Raw genomic sequence first — 24,988 nt, 5'->3', positions numbered from 1 at the left:
GGAGCTGCAGAAGCCGTTGTGCCTTCCTGAGATGATCTCATCTGCTTCCGAAGGAAGATGGTAGAAAAAACTCATCTCTGGCAGGGAGGCTGAGCACGTGCTCCAAAAAAGTGTATGTCAAAGGTGTCTTCTGAGCTGAAACAGGTTGGCAGCTTCCCTTCTTAGGCATTTCAACATCACTGTGCTGTGCTCTTGAGGTGACCACTTTCAGCAGTCACGCGCTGGTTTTGCTGAGTTTGCCTGTGGTTTTACCCACTTGTGTGGCCACGGCTCCTTGTGGCAATGGAAGGGCCTCTTTTGGTCGCTGTGCCTGGTACTTAGTGGGGAACCGCATCAAAGCCTCACAGCCCTGCTTCTGTTGGTGTGATGGGGAGGAAGCTGCAACACGAGGGGCAGCTTTTCGTGTGAGTATTCCTTTCAGTCTGAAGTGGGACTGTCTGCAAGCCTGAGGAGTCATTGATGGGTGTGACATTCCCTAGTGCTGCAGGCAGCCCAGTGCCATTGTTGTGAAGAGAAATGGCTTTTTTCCCTGTGTGGAGCAGCTTTCCAGTGGAGGCTGTCCCAGCCACGGCTGTGCAACGGGAGGGGGGCCAAGAGTGATGAGCTGGCGGGGTTTGCACCAGGGGGAGAGAGGCTGGAATATGGCTTGTGATGGGGCCTGGGCAGCCCCAGGAGCAAATTTCAGGGCTAGAAACTGAATTTTTTTAATATGAGTGTGGAGCAGAAGTAAGCTGGGAGATCATCTGAGTGATGTTCCTTCAGTGAGTTGGTAGGAGCAGATGTGGTCAGCGTTTCCCCGTGTGCTCAGCCCTTGGGAATTCCTGGCCTCCCTCCAGGTTTCTGTTGGGTTTGCCCGAGGGGACCAGCAGAGGTCAGAATGATCTTCCCAAAGTAAATCCTGCCCTCTCCACGGCAGATGAGAATGCTGGCTGCTCATTTGCCGCAGCCTGAATCATCCTTGCTTCCTCTGCCTCCATCAGCACCAAAAGCTCCAGCCCGAGGGCTCTTTTTTACCTTCTGCTTGCTGTCACTGTCTTTGTATTGCAGCTGTCACTGTCCCAGCTGTGCTTATACAGTGACCTTTAACAGGGTCTGTGTGAGAGCTAAAATCCACTCATATAAATTCTTTTCCTTTTTGTGCACGACCCCTGAGCCACGCAGCTCAAAGCTCCCTGTAATGATACTGAAGAAGTTTTCATTTGTGGTTTTCATTTCTTTAATCACAGGTCATAAATAACCGTGATGTGCAGCTGATAACCAGAGCATCTAAGTTTAATTTTTTTTGTTGTTGTTGTTAATTACTTCAAAATTTGCTGCAATGTATTTTTGGAGAGGATTTTTAGGCAGCCTTGACTCAAGGGAAAGAGCGGCTCGTGGGGAAGCTGTTTTTACCCTGGTTTCCTATGGAAGGCGGGTGGGTGATCTCACTGTCTGTTTGGCTCCTCCCTTCCTTTTCCTTCCCAGGAATATTTTTAACCCCTAGCTTGGGCAAAAATGCCCCAGCGAGAAAAGTCTTGCTGATTAATAATGCCTGCAGGCTATGTCAAAATGGGTCACCAGTGAGTATAGGAACACTTCAGTGGAGCTCTGCAGCAGGAGGACCAGCAGATGAGCTCAACCCTACCATGCTAGTACTGGAGAGCCCACTGGGGAGGGACGTGGCCAGAGAAAGGGCAGGAAAGGCCATGGGATAGCATGGAGGGAGATGTGTGTTCCTAATCTTATGGTCATGATGCGCGTCCTTAGAAAAGTGGGATGTGTCATTTCCAGTGCTCTGTGACCACTTTGGTTTTTCCTTCTCTCCCTGTCCTCCATTTAGGCCACGTGGAAATCTGCAAATATCTATGTTTGCCTGATTTTACTGTTCCATGCCTCTGTCTTGGTGTATCTGAGGTTTACATTGGATATGGGGAAGAAATTGTTCTCTGTGAGTGTGGTGAGGCTCTGGAACAGGCTGCCCAGTGAAACTGTGGCTGCCCCATCCCTGGAAGTGTCCAAGGCCAGGTTGGATGGGGCTCTGAGCAACCTGGACTAGTGGAAGATGTCCTTGACCATGGCAGGGGATTAGAATGAGATAGGTTTTAAGGTCCCTTGCAACCCAGACCATTCCATGATTCTGTGATTTTGGTCTTTCAAGGTGTCACCCGTTCAAGAGCTCCAAAATCTGCTTTAAATACCTTAGAAAACTGTTGGGGTGTTGGCAGGGCCCATAGAGGATATGGTTTTTAAGCCAGATGATTCCTTAGCTTGTTTTCAGATTTTGTAAAAGATACTGTTTCAGGTAGCGCTGTATTTCAACTTCATCTGCAAAAGGAAATTGAAAAAATCTGCCCTTTCCTGTTTGTCAGAGTGATGTTGCTGTACTGAAATAAAGGAGGGGGTTTGCTCCCAGCCTCCTTGCAAAGGTTGGTATTCTTTTCCTCATAACACACTATATGGAAGATTTGGGCAGCAGGTGTTTGGCTGAATAAGTTTTCTATTATTGTATCTTTGTGTGTATATTGCCAGTGTGGGGGAGTCAGTCAGAGAAATAAAACAGGATCAATTGCTTAGTGCTGTGTCCCAGTGACACAATTGAGGGTGGGTACAGGGGTAAGAAAACTGTTCTGGAAAAAGTGCCACTTATTTGTGCCTGGTGAAATCAGTAGGAGAGGGGAGTTAAAGATGGAGAGGATACTGCAGAGGGCAGGATTATTGCAGCAGGAGCTGTATAAGGGGAAGGGTTTGTGTACATCTGTCCTGGGTTGAAGTGTATTCTGTCACCATCTTCATGAACTGTTGAAACCAGGTGAGGCAGTGCTCCCTGCCTCCTCCACTCTGGCTTATCTTCTGTTAATGGGCCCATCAGCACCTTTGCTACACAGCTCACAGGTAACCCCCTCCTGCACTACCTCCTGTTAATGGGCCCATCAGGCCTTATCACATGACTCACCATCCCATTGTGAGATGCTCCGCCCAGTGAGAGGAACCAAGCATTCCAGGCTGGATATAAGCTGAGACTCTCAACACCAGAGGGGCGCTTACCCACTGGATTACCAGAGGATCCGAGCTACCAGACCTTTCTACAGGATCACTGCTTCGGAAGACCACCTCATCTGGACTGCTTCCATCACTCTGCTTAGGTTGTATTCTGGCTCTGTCAGTGGTCTTTTGTATTATTGCATCTATTTTATTTTACTTTTTTTCCTTTTTTCTTATTAAATTGTATCTCTGACTTGGAGCCTCTCATTTGTTTTGCTTTCAAACCACTACAACATCAAGGGAGGCTGAAGTGTTGTTCTTGAGGTCTGTGCATTGGTGTTACTGTGAGATGTCCTGATGGTGTCTCACCCCCTTCTTAATTTACTTTTCATACTCACAGAGCGTGGCAGTGAATTTCTTGGCAGATGGAGAGACAAACACAAAATGTGTGGGGTCTAGTTCTATCGTCCTGCTTCACGCAAGTACATTTGCTGCAGACCAAGAGGATGCTTGGCTGGAGAAATGTGTCTGTGCATTGTGGTATGCTTCTGCTGCTGAAATACCCCCAAAGAAGATGAGATGAGTGCTGCTTAAGTAGAATTACTTGTTCTTTGAGAAAGGAATTTGCAGTTCCTTTCTGCAGTAGTAATAGTTATGTTGAAGCTACATAGTGTTCCAAATGTGTGTGTATATATAGAAAGTCTGTGCAAACACACACAGATTCATATTTCAACCTCGATTTATTATCCTTTCTACCACTGATTTAAACAGACCTAAATTTCCAGTTGGAACCTCTGTAGCCTAATTGCTGTTTCTCCTGTAGGGCTCAGGCCTGACCAGGTCTGGTTGCACTCTTGGTAGAGCAGTGCTGGTTTGGGTTCTGTGTTCTATTCTGGCAAAAGCTGTACTGGGAATATATTTTGTGTCAATGTCTCAACTGAAATGAACTTTACATGGACAAGAATTGTGCTTTTAACAGTATCATAATCCCCACATTTTCCTCCTGTAGCTGCACTTAGGCTGGGGTGGTTCATCCAGTGCAGCTTTAGGCACAGTCTCTGGGTGAGACAAGAGAGTTTGGAATTGCAGCTCCAGGTTTTCTTCCACACAGGATGCAGCAAGACACACAAAATAGCTCTGTAGCTCTTCAGTAGTGTTGATGGAATGCCTTGCCTTCCTTTAAGAAAAACGGGTGTTTAAAGTAATTTTATTTCCAGAATTGCAGCCTTTAAAGTAAGATTCATTGTAAGAATACTGTTAAACTTCATTGTAAAACCTCAGCGGGGTGGTTAGCAACACTTCCAGTTTTCCAAAACCAGAATGCCAATGCTTTTTCTCCCTGAAGTCTACCCTTATTTCAAAGCAGTTGTTCAGTGATACCTGTTTTGATTTCTTCTAAAGGATGAATTATGATATCTGGGGAGAGACTTTTAGAAGGGGGCATCTGGTTGTCTTTGTTCCAAGGAGGGTGTGGATGAGCCCTGTGAGACTCTGATTTGTTGGAGAGCTGCACATGGACTTGATTGGAATGGGTGGAGCTGCAAAGCCACACTTAGAGAAAGTCTCTGTGAAGGAGGGACTCTTGATCTCACTGGTGAGTCTATGCAGGGACATCAGGCATAATTCTGCAGTGCGTTATCATAAATGCATTAATCCTACTGATTATGTGCTCGTGTTTGTAAGAGTTGGGATATTTAGATCACTTTATTAAGATGCATGCATCCTAGTGATTTTGCACATTGCCAATAGGGCAGTCCAGAAGAGAGAGTATAGTTATGCATGACAGTGCTAAATACCTTTTTATGTACTTCAAGAACTGTTACAGGCCAGTGGATCTGGAAACAGACAGAGCTGGTGGAGTCTTCCAATGCACTGCTCTGAGCTCTGGATTGTTCTTTGATGTTAGGAGATTTGGGAGATTAGCTGGCAAGCTTTTTTCATTGCAAAAACATGTCAGAACAGCTTGCTGCTAAGGGATCCAGGCTTATGTGGTCTGAGGCAAACCCAGGGCAAGGCAGAGTCTGCTGGTTGTAGGAATTGGTGTTTCAGCAGCCACAGCTTTGCTGTTCAGCTGGAAGGAACTTTGGTGTGTGTACCTTGTGCGCACAAGTTTCATGGTCGCAGCTGAGCAGATTCAGGTTTGTAGCTGTGGAAGTCCAGCAGAGCTGCTATTTTAGAGCTGCCCATGTGAGATTTGGATGCCAAATTGCTGTCAGCTTTCAAATGCAGCCAGTCAAGTGTACAAATCTCTCGGGCATCACTAGAAATCTCAGCCTGCAAGATTCCTGAGGTTGTTTCTGTCAGGGTTCCTGGGATGTGATGTCTCAAAGGGGAATGTGACCATAGAGAGACTCTGACATGTATCACGAGGAGAAGGAGTTTTCTGCCTCACCTGTAACATCATTGGTTTGTGATCCTTGTCACTCCTGCAGTGCAGGAGGAGCTGTGTGTACCTTCTCAACCCTGGAGTCTTGTTCTCTTTTCAGCCCTCCAGCTCCTCTCAGTCTTTTCAGGAGACCTGGAGGTGGGCAAGGAAGAAGGAAGGGAAACCTACCTTAGGGGCAGCAGAGGAGCAGGCCCTGATCTCTGCTCTGTGTGACCAGGGACAGGACCCAGAGACTGGCTGGAGCTGTGTCAGGGGAGGGTTAGGGTGGATTTTAGGAAGAGGTTCTTCCCCCAGAGAGTGGTGGGGCACTGAACAGGCTCCCCAGGGAATGGTCACAGCCCCAAGGCTGCCAGAGCTCCAGGAGTGTTGGGACAATGCTCTCAGGGATGCACAGTGTGGGATTGTTGGGGTGTCTGTGCAGAGCCAGAGTTAGACCTTGATGCTTTGTGTGTCCCTTCCAGCTCAGGAGGAGCTCCTGAACCTGGGTGCTGGAGCTCTGCTCAGGGCAGGCTGTGGGCAGGGGGGCTAAACCAGGAGCTGGATGTGAGCAAACCCTGTTTGCCTTTGGGAGTGGGCACAGCAGTGATGGGAAGTGGGAACAGAAACCTCTGTGTTGCACAGCTAATAGACAGTGGCCAAGTGATCTCTCCAGGATGAAGCATATTGTGCTCAGGTATAGATTTCCTAATTTGTACTCTTCTGATGGCCAAGGAGAGAGCTGCAACCTGAATTTCGTGACTTCTGTTGTGTTATGTCTGGTTTGGCTGGAACAGGATGATGGAAAACACGTGGTGTCAGCCTTTTGTAATTTGAATCCGGTGAAGTCTTGCTCTGAAAACCAGATGTGGAGAGAACATGCACACCTGGCAGCACGTACTGGGAGCCGTGGGTCTGTATGCTCCAGGCCCTTGAATCACTGTCACTTCCTCCTGGAGGAACAATGGGGCTTCTAATTATAAATCTAGTGCACTGATTTGTTTCCTTGCACTCTCTGCAGAGCCCTCTCTCTCCAGAGGCTTTAGGCTAAGAGGGGAGGCCATGGGTAAAGATCCTGGTTTTGGCTTTTCTGGTGGTGAGCAAACTGGGAATTCAATTCTGCCTCTCAATGATTGTTTCTCCAGGTCAAAAAAGGTTTCTTTATAATCCCTAAGACCTGTCTGGCAATCAGATGCAGACTTTTATAAAAACTCTTTTCAATGTATGCTGCATGTTGGTTATAAAACAAGAAAACTGTTCTGGCTCCTGGAATCCCAGTTCCTTCTTTAGTACTTCTTTCATTGTGTGGTTGAATCATAATGAAATCTACTGAAAAAAGATACAGTGTATTTTCCATTATAGCTACCATATGGCCTTACTGCTAATTTTTAATTAGCTGTGGGATGGTTGCATACACAGTTTATTTGGAGTAAGGAAGGAGACTGAGAACTGGATGAGGAGATGTCTGTGTAGAGGCATGGTGTCATGTCTTATTTAGTGTCTTTAAATAGAAGAATGTGTAATCCTCAGAAAGTGTTGTTCCACTAGGTCTGTTTGGCAGATGCATGCATTTGTGCCATTAAACAGATGCAGACACTTCTGTCATTTTAAAATAGAATAGTTTTGTTTACTCTCTGGCTTGCTTAGTCCAGCAGATGGATCTGGAGGCTTTGCAAAATTGACAGGATTTTCTTCAAAAACGATAGGAAAAAGTAACTGCTTGCACTTTCCACTCAACATTCTCCCACAGGAACAGGGCTATGAAATTGTACCTCTGGATTTCTGTTTGCCTTCTTTCCCATGTATGGCTCCCAGTATTGTTACACTGAATTGGTTCCACTGGAAATTTAGGCATGGTAACACCTACAGAATTTGGTCTGATAGGAATCTTGATGCTCTACTTAGAATTCTGAAGTTGCAAAAGAAGATCGAGTCCAATTGTTAATTGTTCCCCCAGCACTGCCAAGTCCATCCCTAAATCATGTCCCCAGATGTCATGTATACAAGTCTTGTAGGTACCTCCAGCAATGATGACCCCAACACTTCCCTGGGGGACCTGTTCCAGGCTGTTGACAGCCCTTTCAGTGAAGACATTTTTCCTCACATCCAACCTGAACCTCCTCTGGCACAACCATAGTCCATTTCTTCTTTTTGTCATTTGTTCCCTGGGAGCAAAGTCTGACCGGCCCCACCTGTCTGTCCCCTCCTGTCAGGGAGTTGTGCAGATCCAGAAGGTCCCCCCTGAACCTCCTTTTCTCTGGGCTGAGTCCCCTCAGCTGCTCCTGGTGCTTGAGACCCTTCTCCACCTCCTTTCCCTTCTCTGGACACACTCAATATCTTTTCTGCCATGAGGGGCAAAACTGATTCCAGGATTTGATCTGCTCCCTGTCCTTGTCTTCCAGCTCAGAGGTTGGGTACAAGGAGAACAACCAGTCTGACTGTGAAAGACTGAGGCAGAGAAGGCATTAAGTAGCTCTGTCTTTTCCTCAGCCTTTTTCATTATGGGTCCCCGTTGCATCCAATAGAAGGTGGAGATTTTCCTTAGCACTCCTTTTGCTGCAGATGCATTTGTAGAAACGTTTTTTTATTGACCTTTATAGCAGTAACCAGATTAAGATCTAGTTGGGCTTTGACCCCCTTAATTTTCTCTTTGCATAACCTCATGCCATCCTTGTAGTCCTCCTAAACTAGAAATTCTTCTCCTGAGGAATGTCCAGCCTTCCTGGACACCTTTGCTCTTCAGAGCTGTCTCCCAAGAGACTCTATCCCCCTTTGAGACAGATGTATCCCATCTGTTGCCACCAGGCTTTGTGTCATGCAAACAGATGCATGATCAAAAAAACCCAAAATTTAAGACCCTAACCAGACTTGGAGCCAGGTATTGATCTCCTGGCTCTTTCTGCTACTTCCCTCATGGTTCTCTGCAACTGGAAGGATAGGTAATTAAATTGGGTGATTGAATAAGCTTGTGTAATGGAGTCTTATCATTGGGAAACTGGATTTTAATTTCATCCAGGATGTCATGCTGCAGAATGGGCCTGCCATGCCAGGGGCAAACCAGGTGTGCTGTCTATAAAGCAGATCTGATGCTGTCTACCACACAAACTCTGGCTGGGTTTTATTTTTGCATGTGGAAGGGAAGAAGCAGTTGTGCCTGACCTAACCTAATGCAGCAACAGTCCAGCTTCAAACTGAATTTTTTAGGTCCTTCCAAGGAAGGTTTCTCTGATTATGTTCTCTTAGTTTTTGAGTTTCACTCTGAGTTTTTTGAGGGTCCCTTGTCAGGGAAAGAGACAGATGGTAATGGGAAGATGAGAGGGACTGACCTTAGTGTCCACTCTCTGCTGTATGGTTGAAGAAGAAGGTTATATGTTTGTTTCCATCTCGTAAAAGGAATTGTAACTTTCAGTGAGAGACTTTTCTTCCCGTGAATGGCATTAGGTGTAGGGGCCAAACTACCCAGAATCTTGGTGGAAGGCATCCTCAGCGTGTGTCTTTCATTTGCTGTTGATCCAGTGGTTGGTAAGAGGTTTCTTCAAGACTGCGGACACAATTTAAACTGTCTGAGCTGGGAAAATTCACTCTTGTGCTGAATGCACAGGAGATGGGCATTGTTGTTTCAGAGGCTTGGGTGGTTTAGCGTGTTGCAGCATAGCTGGCCAGATGATTCTGTTTGGGGAATGTGAAATATTCCATATCCATTGCAGTCATGGACAGAGTAAGAACAGGTGCATGAAGAGGAGGGAAGACATTCTACTGGCTACACCTGTGTTGTGTGAGCTCTTTGTCTCATGTCTTGGGATGTGTCCTGTTCCCTGGTTTGGGACTAACCTGTAACTGAGCTTGAAAGTCTTTAAGATGTCCAGCACCACTGAGGCACCACCTTTTCTAGCTCACAGGCCCTGGTGTTATCAGTGCAAAAGCTTTGAAAGGTACCACAGAAAGCTAGAACTGCAAATCCTGTAAAACTTTGGTGTGCCAAGTGAGAGAATAAAAACAGCATCAGGTCTTTTTAATACTTTGTGAAATATGTTTTCCTGTGCTTTGGGTTTGTTTTGATTTGATTCTTTGGCGGGCTCTTGTTTCATGGTTGCATTTTGATATCCCTTGAGGGCTGTGCTTGGGAGACTGGACTGGAAAGTCAGTTGAAAGGCTCCACGCTTTCTACGTGGTCTTCAGCAGCTCTATTAGGAAATGCTTGGGCTATTTCTTACTTAAACCCGGCAGAGTTAAACATCTAAATGCTTTTATGGCAGTCACTATCTCCAGTGTACCTTCCCTTCACTGATTGGCTTTTATCTGGCTGTGGGCTCTGAGTTCCAGGATTTTACTGTTAGGTCTGTAGTACTTTTCACTGAAGGGCTTGTCTTGACAGGCTCATCTGGTGCTCAAAGCAACAAGTAAAATTATTTCCCCCATATGACATGTCTGGAAACCACTGAGAAAACTCCCTTATATTTTGTAGCATTTACTTACATAGATCTTTCATCTCAGTTTTAATACACTGCTTTACTGCCCTGAGTGCAGGTAGGACACCATGAAGGTAGAGCTGGGCATGAGCAACCTTGGGATATGGTACACTGAAAACTGTGTGTTGAGTGTTTAGGGTAAAACTTCTAGTTTGGAGCATGGCCTGTCCCTACACTGGTCCTCTGGAGTTTACTAGCAAGCTCTCAATGTGTGTGTTGCAAGTAGAGTTGCTGCATGTAAGTGTTTTTCAGGGTTTTCCTTGTCTTTCTGGGTGACATTTGGGCAACTGCAGCAATGAGGCATGTGCACTTTTTGTGGTCTGCAGAGCCATTTATCTTGGCTTGTTCTTCCTGTAGAATGATGTTGCATGAACACAACAGTTGTTTTTTTTTTTTGAAGTGCAAGTCCTCTGTAGCCTCCTTTCCATTCCCCTGGAGTTTGGCTGTTGAGCTCTGTCCTGCCAGCTGTGGAAGACAGAGTCTTGCTGCTGCTGCTCACCCGCCATCCGTGCCTTCAGAAGTGAGTCTGTTACTCTGTACTTCTCTTGACGTGCCCAGAAGAACAAACAGCATAAAATGTTCTCATATTTGCACTGTAGATTACTTTTGGTGGTGGTGGTGACCCTTTCCATCCCTCTGTGCAAAGGATACGGGGAAGAGCAGGAAGCTGAGACAGGTGAAACTGGCTTGGTGGTTAACTAAGGGGCATTCATCCATGTACCTACCTACAAATGAAGTGCCAAACCATGTGGAGGAGGTGGAAGAAAGCTGGTGGAGGAATGGAAAGCTGGTCACTTGTAAAATGTGCTAGCCTGAGCTGCAGTAGTGACTTTTCAGCTGAGTGTTCTGCTTGATGAAGTTTGCAGGGTTAGATGTGTGTGTGGGATCCAGAGGTAGAGCTTGTAGGAGGCTGTAAACTGAAGTGCTGTTTTCTCCCAGATTTCTTCACGATGCAGAAGACAAGAGTTGAATGAATGGGTTAGGTGTCTCCATTGCAGAGTAGTGCTGTTAGCTCTGCTTCTGACAGCTTCTGCTGTCCCTCCCATGGTGGTTTGCTTTCACTGGACCCATTAAATATGGATACCCTAAGCAGTGAGTTGATTCTGGTTTCTGAAATTGCTTTTGTCTAAAGGAGCCTTGTTGGTGCTTGGCATCTTGTGGAAATCAACCTGCTTCATTTGGGATCTTGGGCTGAGTTCCTGGACATGAAGGTGCTGTTCCTTCAGCTGCCTATGCCCATTAGCTTTGGTTGTAGGACTACACCAAAGCCTGATAGAACACTGAGGGCTTCCTAAGAGAACACAGCATTTCATGGAGAATGGTTGGCAGTAAATTGAAAATGCCTTGACTGTTTTCTGCTGGGAGTGGACACAAATCCAAAATCTTCTTCAGTCCTTTCCTTACCAGACTTTGTGTTTCCCTCTGCTCTCATATGTCGGATTTGACTCCACATCCCCCTTTCTGCTGACAGTTTTTCTGGTGCTCATGCAGTGTCCTTGGGAGAACATAGCTCTCCACCATTACTTCGTGGGGAGAAATGACCCTTTCTGTGTTGGGAGGGAATTATACCTGTGGGAGACTGAAAGAGTACATTTTCCCCATTTTCAATCAGAACTCGTGTGTAGGGGGAGGAGTATAGCTTTCCCTGGCTGCTTTTAGGGTTCTCTTAAGCTTCAGTTCTTTCCTGGCTTTTCCCAGTCAAAAAACTTTGGGATTGACGCAATCTATTCAGGACAAAGCAGGTGCATGGCTCGGAGTGTTGAAGTTATCTGCTCTGTATCCTTGAGGGTACCCATTTATTATCTTTTTAAGTGTGCCTTTACAGATGCTTTAAAACACCATTCTTGTCCACACTGGTATTTCTGCTGTCTGGAGCTAGAGTGTTGGGGTTCTTTCGTTCTTTTGTTTGTTTGGGTTTTTTGTTTGGCTCTTTTAATTAATTTTGCCCAGCATTAATGTTTGCGTGTCTACACAGTGAAAATTAACTTTATTTTTTTTTCCCCTTTCTTATCTGGCTAGTTTTCAGACACAGAGTTTCCCCACTCTGTGACATAATGTGGCTTCTGGAACCAGTAATGCCTGCAAAAGGAAGGAGTGAGTGGCATGTGGGGCTCAAGATGAAGTCTGAGTGCCTCTTTGCCACAATGGATCCCTGCCTGATGAAGACAGCAACGTAACACCGCCAAAAAAATGGAAATCCTCTTTTCACAGACACCCCCCAAAGAAACTGCCTAGAAAGATAAGAACATTATTTGTGAAAATACAAAAGCAGTATTTCACCCTCACAAACAAAACAAAGCCCAAACTTCTTATAAATGTTTCCAGCTGGCTCAAGTGTTGAATACGCTGTTATTGCTAGATACCATGCTAGATACATGATTTACCTTTAGCAAAAATCAAGGGGAGATCTTTGTTCTGGCAGTCACCGAGTAGACCACTTACCTGTGTAAATTTTAACACATGTCTTTAAGCAAGTATGGCCTGATCTTTGCAACTAAACCTAAGCTGTTACTACAGCCCTTTCCTAAAAGTTGCCCTTGACTTTGCTTTTCCCTTTTATTTTACACTTTTCCATTTCTTTATGTACCAGAGTCAGGCTGTTGTGAATGCCTTGCCTGCTGAGGCATATAAATAATTTGCTTTATTAACGCAGTTCTGCTTTGAATGCTGTCCCTTGATACGGTGCCTGTATGTGGATTTGGTCAAGTCTTTGCCTTTGATCTGCCTGGGATTATTAATTCTCCATTATAGTTAATGGCCACTTTGTCTTTCTCCTGCAGTCCCTATGAAAAGATCTCAGGCCCTTTTGTAAATGTGCAGTGATCTGCAATCTGAGCTCTGTGTGGTTTGTCTCTAGAATAGAGTACAGTGTAGCAGCATCTTCGAGCCTGGTTCTGAAACCTTTCAGTTTATCGGTTTTTCTTAGAAAATGCAAGTTTAGCAAAGCTGCCTCTTGTTAAATGGGCCTAGAAAGCTTGTGGTTTTGAAGACAGCTTTTTGTAAGAGTTCTGACTGTCAGGTGGAAATTCAGTTGTGGGCATGGCTGCCTGTGTTAGTCTGTGATGGGCAGAGGAGCAAGTTAAGAGGCTGGCACTGCACAGGCTTCAGGGACTTGTTGCCTTCTGATCTGACCTCTCCCATGGAAAGCAGGAGCTCCAGCTGACCTTTTGTGCTAGGGTTTGCTGCTTAATCAGGGGCATCTGCCCTGTATCCACATTATTTGAGATGTGAGTGAATGGGGTTGTGTCACTGCTCTGAAAGGGCTAAGAATGGTCTTGAATATGGGCTTTCTATTTTTTCTATTTTGCACATGATGATCTGGACTGTAAGGATATGAATGCAGGCAGGTGAGTCACTGCTTGAAAAAGTGCAGCTGATCACAGTTTTGTCTCTCGTGAGAAGAAGGAAACTGGGGAAACAGTAAGAGTTTGGGGGCAGGAAGAGAGCTTCTTGTGCAGTTTGAGCTGGGTGTTGCACGTTTGATGTCTGTGTGCTGTTCCCATCAGAGAAGAGGACAAAGTTACCTGAAAGGAACATCTGCAGTTGGAGCCAAGGACATCAAAGCAGCCTGAGAGCTTCCAAAGTTAGGATTGAATCATGAGATGGAAGTGCATCATGTAAAAGTTGTGGTCAGGCAGCACTGCTGAGCCAGCTGGGCTGAATGCAAAGGAAGGCACAGGAACCCTGGGATCAGTGTCACAACAGCTGCCGCTTTCTCTGGGGTGGGTTCAGCCTTGCAGTCAGAAATAACCAGAGCTAAAATTAAGTTGCATTTTCCATCTGTTTTTGTAAGATCCACTGGCTTGTGGTCAGTTTTTTAATAACAAGGCTGTGAATGGCAAAGACTGAAGTGACCTGTGCTGTTGTTGATACCTTTTAAAATTACACTAAAATTAAGAGTGAAAGTAGAAAGCTGTTGATATCGGTTTACTCTTTCTTTTGAAAAGGAGAGAGCTAGGACATCTTTTTATGGTGCTTCTGCTGACTTTAAAGGCTATCTCCTGGATTTTGAGAAATCCTTGACAGCTCTGGTGGCACTTCCAACTTTCTGTAGCTAATTGCTTGTGCTGTGTGCAGTTTGCCTGTAATCCCACGTCTGAGATAGCCTGCCTGGCTCACAGCTGTAGTGCTGTATTCTCTGTGTGTGTGAACTGCTCATTCTGTTAATTTTCTAGAAAGGCCAGCACAGCTTCCAATGTGCCTTTATCATGTTGACTGCTAACACTGCCAGGAGATTGTCAAAATGCTGCAGAGCTGCCAGGAACCCTTGGTGTTTTCCTGGGGATCAGTAGAGAAGTGACCTTTTACATGAGAATTCAAATTTCTAGTTTAGGGTTTTTGCTGAAAGCCAGCCTAGACTAAGCTGTGCACGTTGAGCCCATTCTCAATGTCCTATCCCTTCCTGCTTTCCCCTGCTACAGGTTTTCTGTGACTGGTCTCTGAAATGGAATCAGGTGTTTTACACCAGCATCGGGTAGGGAGAAAAAGACCTGTGCCATCACCACAGGGGAAGCTGTTCCCTGTGGGAAGGGGAGGGAAAAAGAAGGAGCCCTGTGGCTGGGCAGGCAAGGAGCAGTAATACCTCATGTGGGACCTACTATGACTATAACTTGTGCAAGCACAGCTCTGCGCTGCCAGTCGGTGCCTCTTGCATGGAGGCTCTGGTATAAACCTCCCAGCAAAGCCGCTGCTGCTGCTACCAAGCTGAGGAGGTTGACACTTGCCAAACTTTTAATATCCATAATCTTTTACAGTACCTTTGGATTTGTGAAGGCACGGGCTGAAAGCCATTCTTTGTTGTAAATTTGCATTAAAATACCTGTTGGGTTCTCAGAAATGTACCTGTTGCTCCATCCTGATTATTAACTGCCCCTGCCTGCTCATTTGTGGGTTCTCTTTTCTTTCCAGCATTGTGGCTCCGTTTCCTGTTCCTGCTTCTGTTTCTTTGCTCAGCAGTGATAGTGAACACTGGGGACAGTGAGCAGGGAAAAAGTCCTCAGAATTGTTCTAGTGCAGCATGAAAGGCTTCTGGAGTGCTGCAGGTGTGGGGAATGCCCTGGAAAATCCGTGTTCCTGAGTGCAGGTGCCTGTCTGCACACTGCCTCTGTGACCCTGTGTGTCCCTTGGGCCGAGCTGTGGAAGCCCAGCTGTGCCCTCACCAGCAGGTGCAGGTGACTTTCTTGGGAAGCTCCATGCGCAGAAAACACCATCCCTGAGGTGCCTGCCCTTAGGCAGCCAGGGTGGGCCAAGGCAGGCTCTCCTGGGACAGGGAGGGATTCCTGGCTGGGCCCACGGCCAAGTGCTGTGTCCTCCCTCCTGGCCCCCGGCAGCTGGGAGCTGATCTTGGTCCCTGCTCCCGTGTCACTGTGCCCAAATTAGGGGGTTTGGCGGTCTGGAGGTGGCAGTGCCTTATCCAGTTGCTGCCACTCCGTCAGCATTCAGACACCCCATGGGCTCTGTCTGTGACCTGTCCTTGCTGCTGGGGCTGGGATGGCCGGACTGCTGTGCAGGAGGCGCAAAAAGGGAGGTAGGAAACGCTTCCTTTGTGGCAGGAATCTCTTCACAAGGACCTGCTGTGCTGGGGTCTCCTTGGGAGACAGCTTTGGGAAGATTTCTGCTGGCAGAGGTGGGGAGAGTGTGTTTTGGTCCCATGGGATCTGGCACAGCTGCACAAGGTCTGAAGACAAGCACAGAGGTTTCATGTGGTCCTTTGCGTCATGAGGGATGGGGGCTTAATAGACAAATTTGCATTAATTTCATTTAAACATTTGCATTGTTTTCTTCCATTTTAGTAAATTGCTCAGAAACAAGGTATTTTTTGTTAGGAAGAGTAGAGATAATTTTTATATTAAAATAAAAGAGTAAGTGCATCAGCTTATTTGAACTTTTGGGAACAAATCTAGTTTAGCTGCATTTAGAAGTATTCTGGCTTGAAATGTGTGCATCATTTTTTTCATATACATACACTGTGCCATGCATTCACTGCCCGGAGGAACCTAGCAGCTCTCCTCTGCCTTTGCAGAGCATTGGGAATAGTGATATCCTGAACTGACTGAACACTTGGCTTTCCCAAAATGACGGCACTGCTGTGATAATAAAGAGTGCTTCATCTAGAAATAAGGCTGGTAGTTTCTAAATACGTCTGCCTTAATTGAAGTTTAGGCATTTATAGTCCTAGCAGGGTTTTAAAAATCAAACTTCAGTTTCCATGTGCATTGTCTTGTGCCTCCTGGTGGTATCACAATGTAGGAGTTGTTGGGGTGAGAAAGCTTTAGTTGGGGATAATGCAAGCAGGCCTGGGTAAGGCACATTGTTAGAGCTGGTTTGATCTGTTGTATGAAGCCTTCTTGCTCTCTGACTTTTTGTTTGTGGACTTTTTCAAGAAAATGAGAAGGAATGCTGAAAAGGGGAACTTGAGAATTTCTTTACCAGCATCTTTATTCAGGCGGTCAAATCTCAGCCTGAGGACATTGTGTTCTGTTTGCAGTCAGGAACCACGGGGCATAACCCATCAGGTCTCAAAATACTAGACTGGGGTTTGTTGCTTGCACTCAATAATGAGGATTTTAGTGGTGATCAGTATCGTCCTGTAAACCAGAATTAAGTAACCTCTTGGGACTGCAATTAAGAAAAGTGAGAACCTTGTTTTAAGCACCTGTTTCATTTTTCTGTGAGGGAAGGATTGGGGATTGCAGCATATTCTTCTTCCCTGTCCTCTCCTCTGTGGCAGTAGGATCTGTCTTTTCCACCTCTATGAGGCAGGAAAACAGCAAGTCATGATGCAGGATTTTGTAAGCTTCACAGACTGCATGCTAACGTCAAGCCTGTGGCATGTCTTTCCAGTGGGAAAGGGACATAATGACTGCTCGTGAAGGGGAGAGCTTGCAGGGATGCTGTGACCATTATTTAATTGTCCCTCCTCTTCTTTCCTGAGAAAAGTTTCCCTAGCAAACCTTATTTGTTTGGAAGTCTTTCCTTTTCCCTGAAAAGAGTGTGGCACCCCTCCCAAAGGAGACTGCACTACCACAAATGCTGCCACAAGTCATTTTAGTTCATGCTTGTGCAGAACTGTCACTGAAAATATGGGGCTATTGTGGTTTCATGCCTTGCAGTTGATGTCATCTGAGTTTAAGGGGAGATGTGCCTTGGAGAGTGGGAAAGTGTTACAGCAGTGCTGGTGCTTTTTACTGACAAGCTCTGTGAAAATACTGAAGAGCTATTCAGTTTTTGTTCTCAAGTTTAGTTCCTTCCTAATGTCAGGATGTAGGGAAGTATTTTCACATCCATTTTATTTATGAAGCGTGCTTTACTGAGCTTCCCAATGAGAGTTTTAAGTTTAGGACAGCTTGAAGTAAAAAAAAATCAGATTTGTGTTCTCCAGATCATGGCACATCTATTTTATCAAGTGGCAGCACTGGAATTAAATACGTTTTCATCTTTATTTGGTAGGTCTCCCTGGCACTCTCTGAGGATTTAATAAGGCCAGTAGCAAGAGGCATGTTCTGCAACTGGAAAGGGTGGTGATGAGTGATGGTCATGCTATCAGAAAAGGGGTTTGTTTTTACAGTTTGATGTTTGTTCTAGGTTGGGGCATCCTGCAAACAAAGCTCACACCCCTTCCTTTTGGGGAAACAAGCACTCTCAACTTGTTCTTACCACAGAATTGGGTTTCTTGCTAAAAGTTTCCAGCCACTTCTGTGGTAGCTCTGTTTGATAGGAAGCTATAAAAGGATGTTACTTTGATTTTATTTTCCACTGTGGCCGCAGTTCTTCATGCCATAAACTGTGGTCCTGTTCTGAAATGGATCTACCAGATGTTGTCTGTTATTATGAACACCATCCACAACCCCTACATGTACGCCAACTTTGTATTTATTACATTCTTTCTGTTTTTTGTTTTTTTTTTTTTTTTTTCTTCTCTCCAGTGAGTGACCTCCAAGAAGAAGGTAAAAATGCCATCAATGCACCAATGAACCCAAGTGCTGTGGACATCCACCCAGAAGACACATTATTAGGTAAAGTTTCCACGCTGCAGAGATGGTCTGTGAAGGGCACCACTCTGCCCCCACATAATTTCTTCACTGCTGAATGTAGATTGCCCAGTTGGAACTGGGAGGATTGGAAGTGACATTTGTAAAAGGTTGCATGTTACTTGTAGACAAGAAATTAAAAAAGCCATATGGAGTTTGAACAGCAGTAGAGGTAGTTTATGGACTTTCTCTCTCCCTTGTCCATCCCCATTCCCTCACTCTGAGACCCTACAAGAGAAACAACATAATTTAATAGCAAAAAGTGTTAAAATCTGTTGAAATAAACCACTTTTGTTATTCCTGGCCACATGTCTCCTAATCTATGGAATTAGTTGAAGCAAACTAATTATAAAACAGTAAATCAAGCATCAGAACAAATAATGAAATAGTTAGAAGCAGAAAGTGTTAGTCGTTTGCATTTTCTGATTAGGACAGTAGTAGGAAATGCAAAGTAGTTTTTTACTAAGATGTGGGCAAAGTGTTGGTTGCTCTGTGTCGAAATGTCTGGACCAGGAGTGTCTCCAGTGATTTTTTGTCTGGATACCACTAAAGCTGGGTATGCCCTTAGGACTGCTGCTGAAGGCCTGTCCTGAAAATACATGATCCCCAGCAAATGTTAAACTGAGTTCTGTGGTAAATCATGTTCTGTTATGGGTCAAGTCCTGTTCAGGGTTAGTGTTTTGGGTGTGTGGTGGGTGTCACTTCCTTATGATGGACTGCCTGACTCACCCTAGGCTGTAATGAGGAAGTAAAGGAAGGGGGGGGGGGGAAGCAGCAAAATAATTTTTTTTTTTTTCATTGGTTTGTGAAAATTTTTCATGTGTTTTTAGATAGCACAATCTTATTTTTTTAATAAAAGTGAAGAGCCCTGGAAAATACTGACCCCAAACGTGTGGTCGAGGTCTAAGGTAACCAGTTAGGCACTGGTTACTAAATACTGTATGGCCAGTCTCATGTCCAAGATGTGTCATGTTTCACATCTGACAGCAGTGAAGTCTGGCACTGCAGGGAAGTCACTGTGGGCTGGTCACTGCCAGGTTTAAAGGGTTCCTCTGAGCAGTGTGACAATGGCCTGACCAACAGTGATACCAAAATCCCTCTTTTGTCCTGATAGAGAGAAAGATTTTAAAAAAATCAATAGGAAAATAGGATTGCATATGGCCTGCCTTCTGGCCATGAGAGAGCACTTCTCACACATCTCATCTGCAGAAGAAATAGAAAACCTTGCACATGTGAAATCTGTTTTATGTTCTTCCCCTGTACACCAGCATAACTGATACAAAGTGGGGTAATTTTATTTCATAAGCTTAATCAAAGGTTGAGGAGTTCCTGCACTCAGGAGCACATGTTTGACCAAGTTTTGGGGAACCAGAGAGTGGAGGCACAAACTCTGAACCCAAATCTCAGCAGCTGCACTGAGTGTGGTGCATTAAGCTCACTGTATTCTTCCAGGTGCTGCAATTATAAGTTAAATTCAAACTGAGGAGAAGGAGAAAAGTGGTTTTTGGTGTGTTACTGTGAATGTCCCCACATAAGGACAGGGATTTTCCTGAAGCATTCTGCATAGGGCAGGGCTAGAGCAGGGGAAGGTCAGGGGAGACAGTCCTGATTTAGGGAAGTGGAGCTGTGCTGTCTTTCCGTGTCTTTAAAATTGCCTGACACTTGGGTCATCGGACATCCCCTGGCTGAGAGGATGAGTAGGCGCTGCCATTTCTCCATCAGCTGACCCTGCATGGTGTGGGGTTGTTGCAGTGCACATTTGAAGTGGATCTCGCTAAGGTTTCCTCTCTTTCTTGAACAGAGGAGAATGAGGAACGCACTATGATTGATCCTAACTCAAAAGAAGACCCCAAGTTCAAGGAACTGATCAAGGTAGGAAATCGATGTTTTGTCCTTCTTCAAACCTTTATCTAGTGAGCTGGAGTAATTTTCAAGCTGGTCACCCAAGAACACAGTTGAGGAATGGCAACTTGTTACTGGAGTGTAGCTGTGGAAATTGAGATGAAGGTCAACAACAAGGTAAGGCTAAAAGCAACAGTGAGAGGGACGAGGAAAGACTGAATGTCAGGGTACTCATGGAGTTATGGAGTAAAGCTCCACTGTCCATTTCTATCCTTGTGATTATCACAGCAAGGATCAGTGCTTGGCCAGAGCCTGTCTGCAGTCCCTACACATAAAATGTAGGTACTTTCTGTTTGTGAAAGCTGGGAAGGAGCTTTGCGAAGCATTAGTGAGGTTTCAGGAGAAGAAAGAGTGGGACTGAAATGTTAGGGGACAAGGAAGGGGACCTCTTGTGTCATGGGAGAGTTGGAACTGAGATTTTTCTTGCCCTACGTTCTGGCCTCAGTTTACCTGTGTGCTGGGTCAGGGACAGGTGGTTCTGAGTCTGTCTCATCACTGGACTCACTCCTGCCCAAGGTGTTGATAAGGTGTGCCCAGATGTACTGGTGTTAAATGAGACTTCCTGACTCAGCAGTGCCCATAGTTCCTGCCTGCCATGACAGAGGACTTGCTCTGGAAGGACTCGTGTTTAGGAGAACGTTTTCTATGCAGAAAGTTGTTGGGGTTAACACAGTGCAAGCCTGTGAATGAAGAGGAGGGATGGCAAGCCTGAACAAGTGTGATATCTTTCAAAAAGGTATTTGTGCTGCTGTTACAGTTCCCACTACCCTTTCCCTTCATTTCTTTAAAATAATTGTAAAAATAATTTTTGTTGGAAACGACAATACAGGTATACCTGTGTGGCTGTGAAAACTTTGGATAGTGCATACCATTTCCTGAGAGGGGGCTGAGCTTGGGCATATTCCCTGCTGGGAACCTGATGCACCCTGCCTGCACGCACACCCTGTCTGCTTCCCCAGAGTAAACTGCTTCAGCTAATGCTTGAGTGAACTGCTTATCTGGTACATCTTTAAATCAAGCCCAGTGATCTGTTATTACCACTGCAATGATGTGTTCAGCATCACAAAACCACATCAGACTGAGTTTAGCAGGGAACTGTGCTCAAATTTCTGTTATTCTAATTCACCAGGAGTACATTGTGGTTTTAAATTAAGTGACTGCTCGTTCTTTCTTTGTCAGTACCTAAATCCATCAATTCTCTCAAAGGTGCAGGAGTCTTGCATCACCCTCTCAGAATGTAACGTGGTTTCTCTGTTAGTGGAGCAGCGATATTATCAGCTGAACCGGAGTTGTTGCAGTGGAGGAACCAGATGTGCTTTGTGATTCAGGAGACTTGATACAGGGACTGCAATTGCTCTTAAATTGTGAATTTTCCTGCTGAGTTTATTACAAGTTTCTGAGTCTTCCCCAGATGCTGTGGTCCAGTAGGGTTATATTTTTTCAGATTAAAAACCTGAAAACCCTCAGGAGGTATGAAAGCCAGGCCCAGAACAGTGCTTGAAGATAATGTTTGAGTGCATTGCAGAATCAGGTTCAGGGTCACTAGGCCAGTTCACACTTGCACAAGGAGAGAGGTTCCAATGGAACAGGATCACCTGGTGCAGGGAGCAGCATGGAACTGGAGATTGTTTCCTTGGGATCATCCTCAAAGGAGAGATGTGTTCTGTAGAGTGCCTGTGTAATTTGGGTAATTGCTAATTACTTGCATAGCTCTCAGCAGTTAGAGTTTTTACAGAGATTCAGCAGCATTGGTGTGAATTCACACTGTGTTGGTGTGAATCTGTAAGCCAGGGAGAAGTTTGAATTATGCTGGAAAACTTATTTTATACTACAGAGTTTGGATAATGGAAAAAAAAAAAAGAAAAGGGTAGTTTATTCCTCATTTTCTGTTCTTTGGTGGTTAATGGCATTTTCCAAAGCCCCGGTGCTGGATGAGAATTGCTGTGCTCTAGAAACCCAGCCAGCAGAAAAGTGTCTGCCCCACAGAGCCTAAAAGGAAAGCTCTCCACAGACTAGTGAGGAGTGGGAACTTGAATAGGTTGAGGTTTTTATAGTTCCAAGTGGTTCCTTTTCTCTCTTTCCCCTGAGAGAGGAATGTGCCAATAGCTGCAGCAGATCCTCGTGCCTTTTCAAAGCTGGCAGTGGGACCCAGTTTCACTGGGGCCAGCCCAGATCTCTTCCAGCACCAGAGTTAGACATGCCAAGGTTTGCCATCGCTGACGCTGAGTGTTTCTGTCCTGGCAGTCACATGCAGTGGGGTAAATGGATCTCAGTGCAAAGAAGCGGCAGAGGTATCCGCTGCTGATGCTGCTTTAGTGCCTCTTTGTCTCCACCAAATGCTGGTTTAATTTCTGCTAACCTCATGTCATAGGAATTATGTGCATTGTGGATTGGGCGTTTGGAAGTGATTTTGACAGTGCCTTTGTAACTCTAGAGGGACAGACTGTACAGCATTGTGGCAGTACTGAGACCAGCAGATGAAAAACACAACAAAAAGCCTCATTCCTCTCTCTTAGTAAAGCAAATATACGGAGAATCTCCTCGTTGAAGGCTGCTTAGTTGGGGATATGAAAATACCTGCTTTAAGTCTTCTTGCACATATAAAAAACATTATGCCTGAAAGTGTTTGTTATCACCGTGGACAGTTTTCTAAAAATAGTCACAGTTTGTCAGTGTGAAGTGTTCAGCAAAGTTCCCTCTCTGGCCAGCAGCTTTTTCAAACTCACTTCATTTGCCCTGTGTGTATTGAGAATTTGGTACGTGGCTGAACAGGCCTAAAGCTGAAAATTCAGATCAGGGAAAGAGAGATGAGTTACTTCTTTTATTTATTTATGTGTATAAATATTGTATTCACAAAATGCTCTATTTCTATGTCTGAAATATGTAAGCTTCTTTTACTTGTTGTCCAATATTTGCCCGTTTTCTGTATTCCAGTAGAAAAAATATGAAAAAGAGCTTCTGCTAATTGAATGCAAAATTTTAGAACATCAGCTTGCAGGAATTGGGTCCTGTCTGAAAGTGCCTTGACCATACGCAGCAAACCGCAGTTGTGAGGTGATTTTCCTCCCTGCAAAGCTTTCTGTAGGATTGGCTTAGAACTGCAACAACTTCTAGCCTCTAAAAGACTCATCTAAACTTTATACAGATCCAAACACTGCTGCTCTAGACACAGCCTGAAAAGAGTAAACATTCTCATTTGTTGTAAAACATTCACTGTCCTGGAAGGTACCAGTTTTTCCCACGTCTGGTTTTATGGCTTTTTTAGGTTTACTGAGATGAAGAGAAAACCAAAATGAAGCCACTGTCCTTTGGTGTGTGGTTTGTCACATGTGACCAGATGTAACCGAGCTCCCTAAAATCTCTGTGATCTGCTTTTGGCAGCAAGAAGCCTTCCCCTTGGTTACAGGATGCCAGGGCTTTGTACTTAGCCACGAGGCCTGAATATGAATTTTTGCTATTAATTTTCATGCTCAGCCCTGAAGCCAGTCTCATACCTTTGATCTCTGCTTCCTAATTCCCCCAGAAGCTGAAGGGGAGTGGGCCATTGAAGCCAGGGTTTTCTTTCTGTGCTGTTTTTGGTGGCTGGGCTTCCTGTTTTCCCATTGTGCCAGATTTGTTCTTGTATTTTGTGTTGTTTTGCATTTTTTTCCACTACTGTACAGTGGTGACTGTGGGGTCCTTATGCCCTTGAACTCTGAATTTTTACAGCTACAGCTGCACGTGCCTGAGCATTTGGCCCAGTTCTAAAGTGCCTTAGATGGGTGCAGATATATATGAAATGTCAGGCATGGTTGTGAGGAATATCATATTAAATTTTGATCAGAATACTATATTAAATTTTTAAAACAACACTACTATGCCCAAATATTATAGAAAAGCAGCTTTTTATGAGCCCAAAATGTAATATTGAGCTGCAGTTGTGTGAAGTGCTGGCACAGGAAAGAAGGAATGGGTAGAGGAGTGTGAGACCAGACACATCAAGGTTAAGCATCTTTTCATGCAGAGGAAAAGCTCTTGTCTGCTTCCCACCAAGCACCAACATGCCTGTGTCAGGCTGCTAAAATTTTGAGACATTCAGGTTGTTGAATATTTTGTGCTTCTGCATTTTATGAAGAAGAAATCACAATGAACTGGAGAGAGCTGACTTTCCATGGGCAGAGTCAGAAACTGTTCCTGCACGTTCTTCCTTTCAATAAGCAATGTACTGTTTCCTCTGTAAAAGTTTAAAATACCAATCTGTGGTGAATTTTTTTTCCAGGTTTCTAATTAAGACATAGTCAAGAAATCAAGAAAGGCTTGGGATATTTTTCATTACAGTACTTTCCAGTCTTCAACAGCTGCTGTAGAAAACCACCTGGATTTTTTTTTTTCTTTTGCAAATTCATTTTTTTCTACTGGAGCTGGAGTTATAATGTGAATAGTAGAGAAGTTAGAATATTCTTTGGGATATTTTTCTTTGATTTGAGTACTAAACTATTAAAATAATTATGGCTAGACCTGTTTAATTTGTATCTTTTTTGTAGTTTTTTTACCTAAAGTTTTCCATTGCTTAATTTTTGTGAAACATTTAATTAGCACATAGTGTAAGTATTTTCTTAAGACCCTGTACTGTGGTTCTTGTGTAACTGCACTCTTGAAAATAGGATGTTGGATCTTGCGTTTTATTCCTTTAGTTTTAATTCCTTGGCGTTTTCTAGATCCTGACTTCAATACCATTCAGTGCAGGACAAACAAAATAAAATGTGTATTAATGACTTCAAATAGTTTAGCATCCTGAGTCTTCCTTTAACAAATCTCTTGAGGACTTGTTGAAATCCAGCCTCTTCATATAGGAACAGTACTGGGATCTGATAATTAAATATCTTCTGCTGAGCTTCAGGTAATTTTTGGAAGTTTGTTGTGTAAATCTCACAGAAGACCTAAACCTTTAATGATTTTGATTTCTTCAGTTGATTTTTTTATGGATGTCTGTGTTTCAAGCTTGTATAATTATGGAATTAGGCACTCACCTTTGAAAATCTCTCTTTCTGGATGATGTCTTGTTATCTAGGACTGATTTTTCTGTATAACTGGACTGAGGTGAAAGATAGTATTGTGTTTCTCGTTGGCTTCCAGCTGTGGTAATCCTTGCTGGCTTGTCACAGGGGAGCAATGGGGTGATGCTGCTGCTGCTGCAGAGCTCATCCTTGTGTATTCATATGTCCTCAGCCATCTCCCCTCTTCTTGTGCCTGTGTGAGAGAAGACCACTTCTGGCACAAGTTGC

General features: G+C 44.5%; 1 protein-coding gene across 3 annotated transcripts in view; it reads left to right on the top strand.

The window, feature by feature from the left end:
* PARVB (parvin beta) overlaps nt 1–24,988 on the top strand; it is a 51,195-nt gene that overhangs the window by 1,722 nt on the left and 24,485 nt on the right. The window contains exons 1-3 of one of the 3 annotated variants that reach the window (XM_066183672.1): nt 10,217–10,312; nt 17,718–17,807; nt 19,624–19,694. In XM_066183672.1, the coding sequence (XP_066039769.1) occupies nt 10,312; nt 17,718–17,807; nt 19,624–19,694 (162 nt within the window). In that variant the 5' untranslated portion in view covers nt 10,217–10,311. Of the gene's footprint in view, nt 1–10,216; nt 10,313–15,234; nt 15,320–17,717; nt 17,808–19,623; nt 19,695–24,988 lie in introns of those variants that run through there. The other 2 variants (XM_066183671.1, XM_066183670.1) reach the window with 2 other exon arrangements.

Source organism: Chamaea fasciata, unplaced genomic scaffold (assembly GCF_029207755.1).
Source record: "Chamaea fasciata isolate MVZ Bird 193981 ecotype frontalis unplaced genomic scaffold, bChaFas1.0.hap1 SCAF_5, whole genome shotgun sequence".
In the NCBI taxonomy this organism is placed as follows: domain Eukaryota; kingdom Metazoa; phylum Chordata; class Aves; order Passeriformes; family Sylviidae; genus Chamaea; species Chamaea fasciata.
This window is presented reverse-complemented; position numbering and strand designations above follow the sequence as displayed.